The following is a 16,855-nucleotide window of genomic DNA, read 5'->3' on the forward strand; positions in this document are numbered from 1 at the left end:
GGCACCTGATCTATGCGTAACTCTTGTATAGTACTGCAGTACAAATAATCTATGTAAACATATTTTGACAACCAAAGCATTGTCTAGCTACATTAAAAACCACCATGTGACTGCATAAATACCTCCATATGGCTGTATGTTTTCTATAAATGCCCTTCTTTACACCCACAACAGCGCAAAGGAGTGGGAGAAAAGAAGCTGCATTAGCCCACACGAAAGATTATCTTAGCTAAACACATGGAAGGAATGAAACTGATAATCCTCCAGTGTTTTATATTAAGAAATATCCTTCAGTTCACTAATATTTTGGCCTCCTTGTACCAATTTCACACTGGGTCTGGGATATCTGAAAATATGAAAAAAATGGATAGGTACCTAAATAACATGCTTGCAATTGCCATGTGCTTGTCCTGGCTCTAAGCTTGCTAATAATCTGTATATTCATCCTACCACAACTGCCTACTCAGGTATTACACAGTAGATTTTGTTAAGAAAGTATAGATCGCCAAACAGTTCCATGCATATCCCTCTGAAACAGAACATCTGAGAAGTAGTATCTTCCAAAATCAAATGCAGCTGTCAGTTATATGCAAAGATAATAGCATTCTTAGTGCTTTAGGTCAAAGATTATTAGTCGAATCAGCTAGGATGATTACCAGATATCTGAGAGGCAAATCTCATGTCATCATTTTCTGGTACAAACTGGGAAATCAAAGCAGACAAAGAGTAAGGTGAGCTTCTCAGAAATATATCCGGGTCTACCTGAATTCTGCGCCATGCAATTCTGAAAATACGAAATCCAACCACTTTACCTGTTCTACTGTCTGCTATTTCTATACAGCTGTTTTCTTTCTTCCTCTATCATTTTGTAAGATGACAAATACTGTAAAGAAAAAATATGAAATTGCTTAGGCCTAAAATGTATATGCTTTGTTGCATCTGTGCTATTCTGAGGCACCTAATGAATAATGACTCTCTGAAACAGAGAATTTATACAACAGAAAGAACTGTCTGTTCTGTTTGTTAATTCTGTAACTATATAAGTGTTGTTTTCCAAAATAAACAAAAGATCTACTCAAATTAATCTGCCTACTATTTTCTGTATACATAGAAAATATTTTTTGCAAGGTACAGGCTTTATTATTATTTGTACTCTAGTAGAGCTCTCTCCTACAAATGTACAGTTAGAGAACATATACAAACTGAAGAGAGGAGTAGAGACGTTTAATTATTCCAGTTATACGAACAAGGAATTAAGACATTGTGTGATTTGCTCGCAGTTGCACAGAAAGTTGATGCCAGAGTACCAGAATGAAACTGTTTAACAATTCTCAGTCTATCATCTAAACGTGTATGAAAGGTCTTCTAGGAAGGCAGAAGAGACAAAAAATTGGTGAGCTGTCACAATGAAATTTTGCAGAAAAATCCATTTCATATAATTTCTACTGAAACTTTTTGAAGCAAATTTGAATGAAATATTAAATAATACATGAACAATTATGAAACATCATGGGTAAAGTGCTTTTATTTTGTATATAATGAAAGACTATTTTAAGCTGCACATAAAACCATTGTAGAGTCCAGCCCTAAGTCAATAATACTTCCACTCAATTATTCTTTCATTATCAATGGACATTTACTTATTAATAGAATGTTGCATGTAAATAATGTCTCAGTGATTTATTTATTTCATCTTACCTAGGAAGAAGCACTATTTGGATAATTATATTTATTTGGGTACATCCAAGCATAATTATAATTTATTTGGATGACTACATTTATAATTACGTCAAATCAAAATATATTACTCAATACATACTCTATCTCTGGGTCAAAAGTTAATACTGCAAAATGAAATAGACAGGTTTCTTCTTGACAGCAATCAAAAGACCCGACTCAAGTGTTTGCTGCCTTTTTTGCATATTTACTTAATGAAGTGCCAAGAATTACAGTTATTTTTCTAGTAACAGTAAGAGTAGATGCAAATTGCCAGTCCATACATCAGCAGTTTATAATCAAAACAAAAAAGGCAGCAGGTGACTCTACAGCACCACTTTGATCCAAAGTCTCTCTCTTGAGTAACCTGGTTTTAGGCCCAGACCCAAAGCAGATGTTTTAACTCTACCCTGGGGAGAATTCTCCTGGCTTCAAAGAAACTATTCAGACAGGCATGCTTTACAGAGACAGAGTTTATAATGATAAACACATGCCAAATTGACCACAAGTAAAATTTTTCATGGTGAAGTCAGTTACATTACAGGTTCTGGATTAAAATCCGTCCTGTAAAACAAAATCCATCCTGTAAAACAAAATCCATCCTGTAAAACAAGGCGACTTGAGCAGATTAGCATTTATAGACCTGTTGGATGTTATTATTTCTCTTAATATTACAAAGACCATTTTAAATCTGATAAACGTGATGGAAGAAGTATGTTTTAAAACAAGGTTTGATGAAAGATGTGTCACTAAACTGTAGTACCAGGAAAGCATATCATAAATGATATGCAGAGCCCTGGAGGAAGATAAACGTTACACGGACAGAGGAACAAACCAACAGTACTGTCTGAAGGGAATGCTATGGTTATTTTTGTACCCCACTGACAATGTATACAGGCATCTTTTAGGGTCTAATCCAAGCCAATGTCACTGTCATTGACACTGGTGAAACTCCCTTCAATTTCTTTGGGCCTTCTATGAGGTCTCTAATCTCTTAAGAGTCTTCCCAGATGGAATAACGATCTAGGACCATAGGAAATTCAATTTCTAATCTTAGATCCTTTCTTTGAAAAAAAGGTTTTTTTCATTTATTTAGTATTTTTTAAATGTAGCTTTTATTTAAATATCATTTATGACAGAATACTAGATCTGGTTTTAAGAGCAAAACCAAGAAGCTTCTCTTCATGGAGCAGTCCACTTTGCCAGAGTGATTAACAATAAACACTACTATGCAAATAAAGAACAGAACTGGGTATCAGAAACCCTGTTCCTGATGCCCCCATAACAGCTGTATTTACACTATTTGAAATTCTCCCCAGCACCATCTGCATGGCCATGAATGAACAAAGAGAAAACTCTAAGTGCAAACCTGTCACTGTGCTACTTGGCATAAAGAAACATTTTTACGAAATGGTAAAACCTCTGAAACATTTTTCTGTTTTCCTCCACAGTGAACAACCAGAACTGTCACTCTCATTTGAAGAGTCTGCAACTAATGTTCTAAGAAGTGTCTGAGTAATTTCTTAAAATAATCACCAAATACAAAGACCATAAATGGCATGGAACAGCAGTAGCTTGTCTCTTTTATCAAAATCTCCATACAGCCTGGAGCCGTAGGATACATCTCACCTGCCCCAGAGGTCCAGGCTCTGGCAGTTGTCCATGAGCAAGCACGGGAACCTGTGGAACGAGGAAGAGCCGAGCGAAGGCCGCCCTGGTTGCAGGCAGCCCGGCAATGCCAGCATTAGCAGGCCGCCCCATCCCAGCTCCCTTCCACAGGCAGGATTCGGATCACCTAGGCACCTGCCTTTTGGGAACTAGTTATGGCAAGAGCATAGTCCCAACCTGCATCCACAGGGCCGAAGGACCTCCTCCCAGATCAGGATCAGCCGCTGCCTTGGGAAGTGCTTTACTGCTTTTTTGTTATTCTTTTTTGTTGTTTTTGGTAGGAGTTTAGAGCTAGAAAGAGAGAGCAGCGCTGAGTGTAATCACTGTGATAGGAAAACAGAACTCCACTTGTACCAATAAGCTTGGGGAAAAACTCTAACATATGGGAAACATAACCTTTCTCCTGTGCACATATGTGCATATGAGGGGGATGTGGAGGCATACATAACACAGTCTGCTTGTCCTCTCTGTTAACCCTTCTCCATCAGACAGACCTCATTTATAAAGACAGCAGAGCAGTTGCGTGTGCTTCGTTGTTTATCCTGAGAAACTTGGCAGCCCGAGATGCCCAACTTCCAAAGTGCCTCCGTAGTTCCCTACTCTCATCCATACCCCAAAGGTGAAACATTGGGACCTGGAGCTGACCATCTGAAAAAACAACTGTAATCTCCTAGATTATCCTACTAAACCTTACATGTATCCATGGCTCCTCCTCCACCTGCCTGGGCATACTATACACATTTTCATACCTTCCTTTTTAGAGATGTTATATTTCCAGGTAGTTTAACCACAAACAAAGCTGGTAGATATAACCAGATTCACTGAGGATGAACATGAAAAAACCCCCAACCAAAACACTAATAACCAAAACCAATACTTTATGGTGAATGGAAATGATCATATACCACGCAGATCCAGTCAGAAATCTCGCTGGTGTGGACAGAGATTTTATAAATATCACATTGATTTAAGTGAGAGAAGGCGGCAAAAGCAGAACAGAAAAAAAAAAACCCAAAAGCAGAAATGAATCTCCAAACCACTGAAACACTAGTAGCACGATCCCAAGAAAAATCTAAAAGGGGCAATGTCTAAACTGCGGCACAAGGCAGAACTTCCCATCTCCATCGAAGCCCCAGCCTCGTGCTGGCACCACGCTGGAAGGAGTGCTGCATGCACACCATTCTTCCCTTACCCCATATTTGCCACAGAAAAAAATACAAGCCTGTAGGACAGAAAGGAAGCTGGCCACAGTCTGGCCAGGATCTCAGTCGCATGATCAATGGATGAGTACTTCAGGGAACACTGAGGAATGCAAGGGCTCTTGAGTCTAGACATAAACAGAGGAAAGTTTGGGGTGAAATGCTGACCACAAGAAGGCTTGTGACTGTGATTATTGATTTCTACAGTGCTCATGGAAACAAGGCTTTATATGCATTTTTGTCAATAAATGACTGTACTCTTCAAGAATAGGCATTACAAGCCATATCCAACAGACAGAAAGTGAATTAATTTTCATCAGTCATGATGATTCCTAGCATATGCATATAAGAACTGAAAGGCAGGAGAAATAACTTAAATAGTTTTTACAATAACTTGCAATAGCAAATAACTTGCAGTAGGAAATGTACCATAACACGAAATACCACTGTTAACAAAGCTCACATTTTTATGATCCCGACTGTTGGGTGGCGGAGATACAGAGATGTCGTAAGCCTAATCACTCAAATAGCCTTACACTTCCTTTCCAGAAGGACCAGCTACGACACTGCATGTACAATACCCGCCTTGTTGCCCATTCATCCGTGAAATATAAGTCTCCTACTTAAACGCAATCATGTTCCAAAGTTAATACTAGTTCCCTTTACACTATCTCCGGCAACATTTCTCAAATCTGTGTCTTAACTTTCTTACAAAAAGTAAGGCGTCTGTATAGCCTTCTACAACATTCCTGTAATAAATGCCGTAATTCCATCCACCTCCTGTTTCAGCCTGCCAAGTGTTTTGCATTTGGGAACACAGGCATTTTTTCACTTCCTCATCCGAGGCATCTATCAATGGAGATTTTTCACGTTGTAGCAAATTTCACAAGTTTAACATTTTCCTTTTTCCAAAACAAAACAAAACATAGACAAGTTAAAATCTCCCAGACAACAAAAACTGGAATTCTAGAATTCACTTCTAACTTTGTGAACTCTATTCATAGCAGGGTCATGGTAAGTATTTATATAGCAGTGTGTTTACTGTAGAGTCTGATATTTGATGGCTTATGAGTAGTGAGGACCCATGCACACAAGGATTTACAAGGACTGTGTTTTCTATGTGTTTCTATATCTCACAGTAGATCTGTCTGACTCAGTATTTCTAACTGGAATGCCTAATGCTGGTATACAAATAACTACAATCATATCACTCTTCTATAAATCCGTGAAGACACTGTGATCAGATCAAACACTTGCTGTAGAATACTTGTCAAAAGCCTGTAATGCCAGAAATCAAACTAACAAAATGCTTTATTTGAAACAGTTATTGTATATCTATTGTATTAACAAGGTTCAGATAAGAAAAACATCAGTGAAGCTTCAGCTGTTCAAAAAGCAGGTGTCTGGAAAATATGTCCTTGACTGATACACTGTGAGACACTGTGGTTCCTCATTTTCTGGTGTTGGAGGCTTTTTGAAGCTTCTTGCTCTACTGCAGTGCCCATGGTAAACAGCACTACAGTATAAAGAAATCACCACAGCTATGATTCATTGGTTACACCTAAGGAGAATAAATGACTGGCTGTGCTTCTAATGAAGAGATTAAAATAGAGTAATTAAAATAAGCAATCACAGCGCAACTCTTAACACTGATCTATCTTAATCTATTTTTAACTTCTGTCAAGTACAGTATCTGACACAGTCAGCATAAGCAATTCGTGCATCTAGCTTCATAATCGTCTACATGCTACTAAATGACCAGATTTTTTTGAGGAATGGAGGGAATTTTGACTATTATGCAACATAATACATATTTAGAAAGAACAAACTGAGTATCTCTGGATACCTAGTATCATTTACACATTTTTTAGAGAAGAAGGGAGCTTGCTTTCAAATGGCTTTTGCAATTCTGTTTGTGTTATTGAAACTTAGTAGAAATATCACCTATGTTGTAATTTCAGAAACATTCTAAAAACATGTTAACAGAATTTATCAAGATAAGCGAAAATGACTAAATAGCAGAAACAAATAACAAAACACATTTCCTGTTACATAAACAGTAAAAATCACTATAAACATGTAGTACATTAAGAAAAAGTAACTTACACCTTTTCATTTCTCTTTTACGACCATGCATTCTATTGGCACATAGAAGGAATAAGCAGCCAAGTAATTTTAAAAGTATAAACAATTTGACCTCTGAAACCATAAGCACGTGCACTTACCCTTTGCTGTTCTCTCTTTAAGTTCTAGAAGTGGGCCAGGCCTGCGGTTCGATCCTGCGTTACAAGGCAAAAGACATTTAATTTATGCATTTTGTTTCAGAGCTAAGAAGCTAGCCGAAAGTTTCAGTGCTATTTTGCTGTGTGACCTTAGCATAGTGAGTCTGACCACAGAACAGTTTGTCTTTTAAGAGAGACTATTTCATTACACGCAGCAGATGGTTCTTCCTGGGAAACTCTCAGCCAGGGAGAGCGATAGCGAGAGCTGGCAGGGATGACGGGGTATATCCTACTTCCATAGAAGTCCACGGGAATTTCCTCACGGGCTTGATAGAGAGGAAACGTTGGCTTTAGGTTTTCTTAATAAAGCACTGGGTTGTTTTTTAAAGAGCATACTTAAGTGTGCTCAACTCCTTTGCCAGGCATGTTTGGAGTTTCTTACTTGCTTAAAGTTAAGCACACAGAAGTTCTGCTAACACTGAGAAAATCTGCACAATTATCCCCAACAAGTAGGCTGAGGAAACCAAAGGTGGATCGTGAGCTTTTAGCAATGACTACAACAATTCAGTTCTGTGCCAAGTTTACTCTTGACTATTCTTCTGAAAGCCCAGCTGAATCTCTGCTTATCAGAGACTACAGAGTACTTCTCAGTGTTTGCTGGACCTCATCCAAGGGCTATAAAACTGGTGAGATCAGCAAAAAATGCAGCCACTACAACTACCTTCATTGAGGAATAGCAGCAGGGATATCTTTTATCTAACAGCCTAACGGTCAAAGTAATCACCAGACCCCTTCAACCTGAGGCAATTAACTCCAGACCCCTTCAACCTGAGGCAATTAACTCGACTGACACTTTGGGAGGACGCCCAACAAGCGTATGACTACAGGCTGAGGTGGGTGAAAGGCACCTGCCCCGTCTCCCGGGCAGCTAAGTCACTGCCAGCGGTGGATAACGAGGTGTCATGGGGAAGCCAAACCCGCCACCTCACCCACACCACCTCACCGCGCAGAGGCTGGTTGTGGACCCAACCTGGGAGAAGGAGACTCCTGGTTAACGGCACTGCCATGGCCTTGAGCGCGCTACGGCTGTCTGGACTGTACCTTCATGCCAAAGCAGCTGAAAGTGGTGCAGGACCAGAGCTTTATCAGGTGTGACCTAACCTGGCGGGTAGTACTGTAAGAATCAGCCTAACGACAGAAGAAAAGCAAACTTATATATAGTTTGCACAAACTACAGGCCCAGCCTCTGCAGCAGCCTCAACGGGGTGAAAACCCACCGCTCTCTGCACGATGAATGAGTCTGAAGAAACAACCATGTATCGTGTGAAGGAAACTGCGCCATCTTTTTCAGAAAACCAGAGAGATGCTACCTTTCGGCTTTCTCCGCCGAGTCACATCTGCGGCTCGCACAGGACTTAAACCAGAGGAGGCAACTGGCACCCGCGCAGCGCTGCCACGGGCGGGTTTTGAGGCGGAAAGGCCAGGACAGGCCCCCGGGCGGGCAGCGCCTCCCCCATGGCGGCCCCGGCCTGAGCGGCCGCTTCACCTGCCAGCAGCTCCCGGGCCGCCCGCGCCTCCGGGGCCGCGGGGGCGGGGAGGGCCGGCGGCGGGGCGGGCTCCGGCGTCGCGGCTGCGCCCGGCGCGTCCTTCCGGGCCGCGGCGCCGCCCCGAGCAGCGCGGGGCGATGTCGGGGCCGGCGCGGAGCGCGGCGGGGTCGCTCCCCGTCAGCCGCCTGGCCGAGCCGCTGCTGCGGAGGCTCAGCGAGCTGCTGGACCGCGCGGCGCCCGGCAAGGGCTGGCGGGAGCTGGCGCAGCGCGCGGGCAGCCACGGCCGCGTCCGCCTGAGGTGAGAGGGGGCCGCGGGGGGGGGAGGGGGCGCGACGGGACCCCGCGCGGGGCGGGAGGCTGCCGGGGGGAGGGGCTGCCGGGGGGAGCCGTTGGAGGGGCGCCCTGAGGGGGCTCGCGGGGGGGCTGGGGGGGAGGGGCGCCCTGAGGGGGCTCGCGGGGGGGGGGAGGGGCGGAGGGGCGCCCTGAGGGGGCTCGCGGGGGGGGAGCCGTTGGAGGGGCGCCCTGAGGGGGCTCGCGGGGGGGCCGGGGGGGAGGGGCGCCCTGAGGGGGCTCGCGGGGGGGGGAGGGGCGGAGGGGCGCCCTGAGGGGGCTCGCGGGGGGGCCGGGGGGGAGGGGCGGAGGGGCGCCCTGAGGGGGCTCGCGGGGGGGGAGGGGCGGAGGGGCTCCCTGAGGGGGCTCGCGGGGGGGCCGAGAGGGAGGGACTCTGTGAGGGGCAGGAGGAGTCATGGGGGGGGGCAGGGGGAGCCGTGAGGGACGGAGGGGCTCGCTGAGGGGCAGGGGGAGCGGAGGGGGGGGGGCAGAGGGGCTCCGAAATGTGTAGGGGGCTCCGTGGGGCAGGCAGAGGGGCTCTGTGTGGGGCGGAGGGGCTCACCGAGGGGCAGGGGGAGTCGTGGGGGGGTGGAGGGGCTCCCAAATGCGTAGAGGGCTCCATGGGGCAGGCAGAGGGGCTCTGTGTGGGGCAGAGGAGCTCCCTGAGAGGGCAGAGGGGCTCCCGAAGGTGCAGGGGGAGCCCTGGGGGGTGGAGGGGCTCCCTGAGGGGGCAGGAAGAGCCCTGGGGGGCAGAGGGGCTCCATGGATGGCAGGGTCTCCCTGGAGGAGGGCCCCGGGGGGTCCCGGGAGGGCAGGGCCAGCCCCGGGGGGCTCCTGCCGCAGAGGGGCCCCAGGGCAGGTTTGTGGGGCGAGCACTGAGGCGTGGGGCAGGGTGGCAGTGCCCAGCCCCACTCCCAGGGGCCTGTCCGGGGCCCTCTCCTGCGCCGCTCTCTGGGGCGCGTTGCGGACGAGCAGTGGCGATGCTGAAACCGAGGAACGTAGCAGCAAAGATGAAGCAGACGCGGATCTGTCTTTGCTCATCGGTTCCGTTATGCTTGAGACCAGCAGCTGGGCGCTGCGGTTGTGCCGTCGCTGAACAACAGCTAGCGTGAGCTACCAGCTCCCGTTGGCCGTGCTCCTTTCCTCTGTGAAAGTGAAATGCGGGTTCATGGGAAGGAGGGTGCCCTAGTCAGAGCGCCTGTACTGAGACCTTCTCTAGGAGGTGTTCGCTTAGCCCCACGTGAAGGCTTCCCGTGAAGCAGCGGTGTGCTTTTTGCTCCTCAGCCTTTATCGTTGCAAAGTGTGCCCCGGTACCTGACTGACTTTCCTTGGTTCTTGTTTAGCCACCTGTTCGTCCTAGGCTGTCCCAGAGAACGTGGAAAATGTTCGATCACCTTTCACTGGAGTCACCAGTTCATCTTGCCTATATTAAGCATTTTCTTCATTTTCTTGAACTTTTTCCTTTTTTGTCATGTTCTCTAGACACCTTCCTGTTCATGTTAATTTTCTGTGGACCTTCCAGTTTTTGTTTAAAGGGTAGTATCTCAAACAAATGAGTCATTTCAGATGCAGCACTGAATGTACATTATTAAGATACGTCCTTCCTCTGTCATGATTGTATTTCTAAATACAAGGAGCTTGAACTATAATATGACCCCTTTGTGAGGCCTGTGGCGATATTTCTGTCTCTGTATTATCCAGTAAAATACTATGAAATTGTGTGGTATCTGGAGGTCTGCTTGGCCCTAGATACAGGCAAATGTCTTGCCTCCAGATTTCTGTGGCATTGTGATTTAATGAAAGAAATGTCAATCAGTCTTTTTAGTGGTAATACATAAACTTGCATTCCCTTTTCATAACTCTGTTTATCCCCTTATTATCTGTGTTAGAATACTATCCAAAAACTTTGTTTTAATCTGCTGTGATTTGAGAGGGCATGAAGTCTTAAAAACAAAGTTTAAAAGTGTGAAAACTTATATCTGGTGATGAATTTATTGGAGCAGTTAACTGCAGCAGTAAATATGTGTGGTTACATATATAGATAAGCTGCAGCAGTGGCTTATGTGCACACCCATACTGAAAATCGAAATCTACCTGGGCCTTCATGTTAGATCCTGACTCATTCTTCACCGCTTCCGAAGTAGGCGTGTGAAAATGAAAGGTGCTGTACTCAGTTTTCCTGCTGAGACTTTGAAAAGTGAAGTGTAGAAGACTTCTCAATACGTTTGGTCAGAATGGTTAGGTACTTGCATAACTCGTTTTGTAGTACACAGTTCACCAATACTGCTTTCTGTCTGTGGAGGTGCCACTGTATAACCTCTGGATTTCTAAAACTTGAAAGAAGTACAAGTATTCCCAAATTAGCTAGGAATTTCCCAGCGTGCGCGCTCTCTCTCTCTCTCTCTCTCTCTCTCTCTCTCTCTCTCTCTCTCTCTCTCTCTCTCTCTCTCTCTGTGTATATATATATATATATATATATATATTGTTTTCTACAACTGTTTTTTAACCCAGCTGCTTTGTGAGAAAAATGTATTAAAAAGGCCTATGCCATGTCCTTGTCATGTTACTTTGTAGCTCTCTGGATTTAGAACAATGTTCCCTCAAAGTGCTGGAGCCAGAAGGAAGTCCGAGCTGGAGTCTCCTGAAGCTGCTGGGTGATAGGGGTTGTACTGTGGTGGAACTGGTGGAGTTCTTGCAGGCCTTGGAGCATACAGAGGCTCTCCAATGTCTCAGTCTTTCAGGTCAGTTCTGATTTGTGCTTTCACAGCAACTGTATGTTTTACATAGGAAGCAGTGAAGTGTGTGAATTTTCTTCAGTGATTAAAAACCCTTCTATTGTTCAAACTCTTGTGATTCATATGATTCATATGATTCATTGGTGTGTATTAGGGCAATTGAAAACAGTGTATGATCTGAGGGCCCAAAATGGTAACTCTAATCTGACCCGAATTAAGCCAATGACAGGAGGGGTCCTTTCCCCATTCAGATTCATCTGGCTGGGTGGTGAATACTACTACTGTGAGTGGTAGCGCTGGTGCGAGAGTAGCGTCATGAGCTGGGTAGCTAGGGACAAGACTGCCCCTTCTTGTGGCAGCATGGATGTATACTGGATTGAAGAGTATGGCCCTTGGGTACAGGCACATAAAATACTGAGGTTCTGTGTTTCTGTCCCTCACATATATCAAGGTAACTGAGAGTGAGTGTGCTTCTTGACTTTGTTCCCTGGGGCTCCTACTGCACCGTGAGTTGTCTTCTTTGCCCTGCACCCTGTAGCATTAATGCATTCATCAGGCGTTAAATCAAAATTCCATCTTCCTGAAGTCTGGCAATCACAGTGCAGTTGTCTTCCAGGCATATTGGGTCTTGAAAGGCTCATTTTTCAACTTTGAAGAATGGTGCTGGGATATACATAGCTTTTAATCCTTTCTGGCCCTCTTTGCTGATTCTAGCTCTTAATGCTTTCCAGCATAACACCAAAAACTGGTGTTACTAAGCTTCATCTTCACCTGTTGCTTAAGTACTTAAGATTATAGCTTGTCCCTCAGGTGTGTTTAGTGTCTGATACACAGAGGATGTCTATCCATTTCAGGAAGTATGGTGTAGTTTTTCAGGTTCTTCTTTGAGAACTGCTGTGAAGAACAATTTTTAGTTTTCATTATTGAGCAAATGAGCCACAAACTTAGGCTTTTGCCTAAAGTTCTTCCATCCTTCCAACTGTTTTTTATCCTACAAATCCACATCTTCCCTGTTTATTCCGTTATCTTTTTTTTTTTTTTTTTGTCCTGGATTATATGCAGATTGTGAACTCTGTGCAGAATTTGTCTTATTTGTCTAAAACAATGGGCACTAATCTTTAAATTATGTCCATTGCTTCTATGTAAATAGCAAACTTTCCAAAGCTTTCAGTATGGTTAATAAGGAGTCAAAAAAAACCCAACCTTGGTGAACTTCACAATTTGTTCAGTACTTGGTGATACCGAGTTCTGAACTTGGGAATCTGCAAATACGGATATACCATAATAGTCACAAAGGTATGGGTTAGTCTTGTACTTCTTGTCCTTAACTGGTAAGTACAAATGAGCTCCCATTACCACCTGTAATGTGTTCTGGAAGTGTTGGGCCACATATTTTTAGTTTATATAACCTGCACCAGATATTGTTAGTTTATGTAACCTGATGTGTCACAAGCTATTGAAATGAGAACTAAATATAAGTTAAAACTTTTTTTATCAGAGCTATAATGCTGTTTTAGAAGAAATGGACAGTAGCTATGGTGCAGCGTAGTTACCCTGCAGCATGCCTAAATCAGCTCTGAGAGGATAACAGCAATGTTTTAGGCTTCTCTTGGTCTAGGTTTTTACAAGCAGATTTTTGCTTTTTGCTAGTACCATGACTACAACTGCAGAACTGCTATGCTGAAAGGTGTCTTAGTGCCGTGTACAAAGGCATAAGCATTCAGTATGGCAATTAAGTGTTTTAAGTCAATTCCGTTAGGAAAGTATCTGCTTTAGAACTGATAAATGGTATAGCAGTGTCTGTTGCAAATTGCTGTGGGCTTTAAAGTCCTCCTTGCCTCACATTTCTCTACAGGTTTAACTTGGAGAGTTGCAGGCACAGTTATGAAAGCAGTTTTGTACCACTCTAGCATAACTGACCTCATTCTTCACAGCAGCATGATCCAGTGGGAGTGTTAGTTTTGTTCCTGCTGGGAAACCAAGCTTATATGGTCTGTCTCAAAAGCTGTTTTCAATCCATTAGCTGCTGTTAGCTGAATGAGACAAGATATGAAAAATGGTTGGGTTTTTTTGTTGCCTTACCTGCAGCTTATTTTAGATAATTAAAAAAAACCAATCTTTCAAAGTGCTTGAGCTGTCAATCTGATAACAACCCTGAACCTGCGGAAGGCTGCTTAGGGATGTATGCAGGTTGACTTTGTTAGGGTTTCGAGAAAGAGGGAAAAGAAGCAAGGAGGGAGGATTTCACTCTTTCAGTGACTGAAAATGTAAACACTGACTTAGGCATATGAATAATTGCTATAGAAACAGCATGTGTGACAGCTAAATGCACATGGGTATCCTGCAGACGTGCCCCGGAGTCAGAAAGCTTTTAGAAATGCAGTAGCATCTGAAGCTGTTTCCTACCATAGTATACAGTCTGCCCCCCCCCCCCCTTTTTTTTATGTCCTCCTTCTGCAGGATATGGTGAAATTCAGTCTATTCAGAAGTTACAAAAGCTTTCCTTCAGATGAGAAGTGGGAATGAGATTAGCAAGCTATCTGCCATACTCGTAGCTGTCCTCCTTTTCTTTGGATGGCATGAAAACAGAAGCCACAGGCTGAGAACAATTGCTAAAACAACCCTGGAATTTTTCAAGTAAACTGCTATAGCAGTGTTCTGCAACTGTCTCATCTAGCTAAGGCTTCTGCTTCTTAGTGTACTAGATATACCATGGTGTTGAATGAGGCAGTTGAGCTACGTGATAATTTAGCCTAGCTGAAATGCACCACTGTAGACTGGGGAGAAAAGGAGAATTGGTGTTATGTCAGTGCAGGTGGATTTTGCTTGTAGGAGTGAGACTTGGGGTGAAGGAATGTGCGATAATGTGCTATCCTGCACTATATACTACTGCAGGTAGGAACATTGTGCTAAAAACATTGAGCCTCTGAGTGTGCAGGGTAATGTGTGTACAGTTTTAATGCTGTTGAGCTGTCTGTTTTGACAGGGATACTACTTCAGAGCCTTTGTATCACAGATGCATTGTTACAAGCTGAGACATGGCTTTGTTTTGCAGCATCCCAAAGGATCTTGGGGAGAGAGTTGTAGAGTCCCAGAAATTATTTGTGTCTCAAAGCTTACAGACTTGCCTGTTGCACTGGATTAACTCCATAGAAGAGCTCCTTCCTCTAACCAAACACACAAAATAGTAATGCTAATAATTCTTAAAATTCTCCTGTTTGGTAATTAGAAAACCTAGACATCCTGCTCCTTGGATCACCTTTCTGTCCTTTCTTCTTCTTTTTTTATTTATTTATTTTTTTTTAATCTTGTCATGTTGTGAACCCACTGGAAATGATTGAAATGCAAAGACCTTCCTCCCAAGCTAAGAAGGAAAAAGGCTTAATACGCAGTTTGTGGTGTTAGTCTAGTCCTTGTGCAACCTCACTGAGTTGTGCTGGTTGAAACAAGCAACAAGGTATTTCCTTTCCCTAGACAGTTCTCTTATTGCAGCAGTTTAGGCACTCCAATCTGAATGTCAGTAATTAAGGCTGGTTTCTCAGAAATGGTTAAATATTTTTACTCATGTGTAAGCTAAGAAGATAACAGTTGGGTTATAGTTAAGTACTGAGTACTTAATTTATGCTGCATGTAAGAAAGTCTGGTAGCCATGAAATGTCAGTTCCCTGTCCTTGAGGATAAACCTTGTGCATTCATATTCCAAGGAAAATTGAAGAAGCATTAGCGTATCTTTCTCATCATTCTGAAAATTGAGCCAGAAAGTTTTCTTTTTATCCTATTAAATTCTGTGATGCTTGCAGGAAGTAGCTGTACGATGCTAAATGAATGACTTCAAAGTGACTTTATAGAAATCTGGCAGGAAAACAAATGAAACGTTAAAGAAATTCTGAATCATGTTTTCTTAGAACTTGGTTGTAAACCTCTGTGGAGTACAAGATACTAATTTTTCAGAGAATTTGTTTTTCTCAGCTACTTTCTTATAAGAGATGTTAGTGATGCAAATCAGGAGAGATTAAAACATAAAAGTGGAAGTCTTTTGGAATGAGCAAATCTTAATTTTTCTTCCCCGTGCATCTATTTAAGTTGAAGTAATATACTTCCTGTTTGTCTTGGTTAATGTTAGGTCATAGTGATGCTCAAAAACTGTATTTAACATGCCCCCTTTATCTCAAAAAAGCATTGGAGGAAGTGTTAAATGAGGAACTGAGGTAGCAATCTGCAGGGTTTGAGTATGGAGGGAAAACTATTTTAGAATAAGACAGGAAATTCTCAAGTGCCATAGCTACCTGGGGTAGCTGCCTGCGTGGTCAGCTATGTCAGAGTGAGACTGTGTGTGGAGGAAGGTGGAACAGCCCCCTTCCTGCTAGACAAACGCTGTGATTTCCCGGTGTCATGTAATCTCTGTTTCAATCTGGTGACCAGACCTGTTTCTGCCCAGGTTTCAACCTGTTGACCAAATCATTACAAATACAGTTTCTCTCCTCGTACTTTCTCCAATAGGACAAAGTTTTGATGTATGTACTTAGCTATTAAACTGAATGAGGAGAAAAAGCAGACAACAAGAAAACTCCTGGCAGAGTGTAGTAAAAAGGGTCAGAGCAAATGATAACCTTGAGTCTTGTTACCAGGATGTTTGCGATCTCTTTGCAGCTATTTTTGCACAGAGCTTCTGTCTTACTCTATATTAGTCTGTAAGTTCCCTCTCCTGCCCAGTCTTCAATGCTGCTTCTGAATCAAACTACGCTCTCAGCTCCTGCAGCGTGCATTCATTAAACTGTGACAAAGGAACCTACTTTCTCCTGCAACAGGGAAATCGGACTGAATCCAAACAAAACAAAATCTTTAGTATGAGTACCTATGTTGCATCTGATTCCTGATTTTAGAGAGTAGTGAAAAGGTGATGAAGTGCCTCTGTAATGTTTGTTATTTCTGTGCTTTTTCTGTTGCTCGTATTATTGGTAGCAATTAGTAGTAGTGCATGTGGTCCCACTAGGGTTGTTAAATGTATTTTACTATCCATAGCAAGTACTACTTTAAGGTAATGATTTCTGGTGGTTTATCAGTTCAGCGTTGTTGGACGCCTGGGTCTTAGGTCCATATATGCTTTCTTTGGCAGCAAATCAAGATTAAACTTTCTGTTCCAAAGTTGACTCCCCCCCCCCCCCCCCCACCATGACCTTGGTCATGCCAGTGGATCTGTTTTGGGGGTCATGCTGTAACTAGATCTCTGGAATGATCCTGGTTAAAAAAACAACTGGATCATTATCAGATTGATGTCAACATGTAGCTCATGGTATTTCCTGGCAGTTAAAATCTGAAGTGGAAAATTTTATCTTGCAGATTGGCAAAAGAAAACCCTAGCTCTGTGTTTTATGGAAGTCAAAGGCATGAAGCTGTAACCAGTGTTAACTGATAGGATTGCCTGAGCAGTAGTAGAA

General features: G+C 43.4%; 2 protein-coding genes across 4 annotated transcripts in view; one reads left to right on the forward strand and one right to left on the reverse strand.

Annotated features, from left to right (window-relative positions):
• LOC112985185 (alpha-protein kinase 2) overlaps positions 1 to 8,431 on the reverse strand; it is a 62,604-nt gene extending 54,173 nt beyond the window's left edge. Inside the window, exons 1-3 of one of the 2 annotated variants that reach the window (XM_026103635.2) lie at positions 8,176 to 8,431; positions 6,809 to 6,862; positions 813 to 883 (exon numbers count right to left, since the gene is read on the reverse strand). The gene's annotated coding sequence lies outside the window, so the exon portion shown is untranslated. The remainder of the gene's footprint in view (positions 1 to 812; positions 884 to 6,808; positions 6,863 to 8,175) is intronic. The other variant, XM_026103636.2, reaches the window with a different exon arrangement.
• LOC112985190 (mucosa-associated lymphoid tissue lymphoma translocation protein 1) overlaps positions 8,432 to 16,855 on the forward strand; it is a 43,219-nt gene continuing 34,795 nt past the window's right edge. For both annotated transcript variants that reach the window (XM_064500353.1, XM_064500354.1), the window contains exons 1-2: positions 8,432 to 8,650; positions 11,257 to 11,423. In XM_064500353.1, the coding sequence (XP_064356423.1) occupies positions 8,490 to 8,650; positions 11,257 to 11,423 (328 nt within the window). In that variant the 5' untranslated portion in view covers positions 8,432 to 8,489. The remainder of the gene's footprint in view (positions 8,651 to 11,256; positions 11,424 to 16,855) is intronic.

Source organism: Dromaius novaehollandiae, chromosome W, assembly GCF_036370855.1.
Source record: "Dromaius novaehollandiae isolate bDroNov1 chromosome W, bDroNov1.hap1, whole genome shotgun sequence".
In the NCBI taxonomy this organism is placed as follows: domain Eukaryota; kingdom Metazoa; phylum Chordata; class Aves; order Casuariiformes; family Dromaiidae; genus Dromaius; species Dromaius novaehollandiae.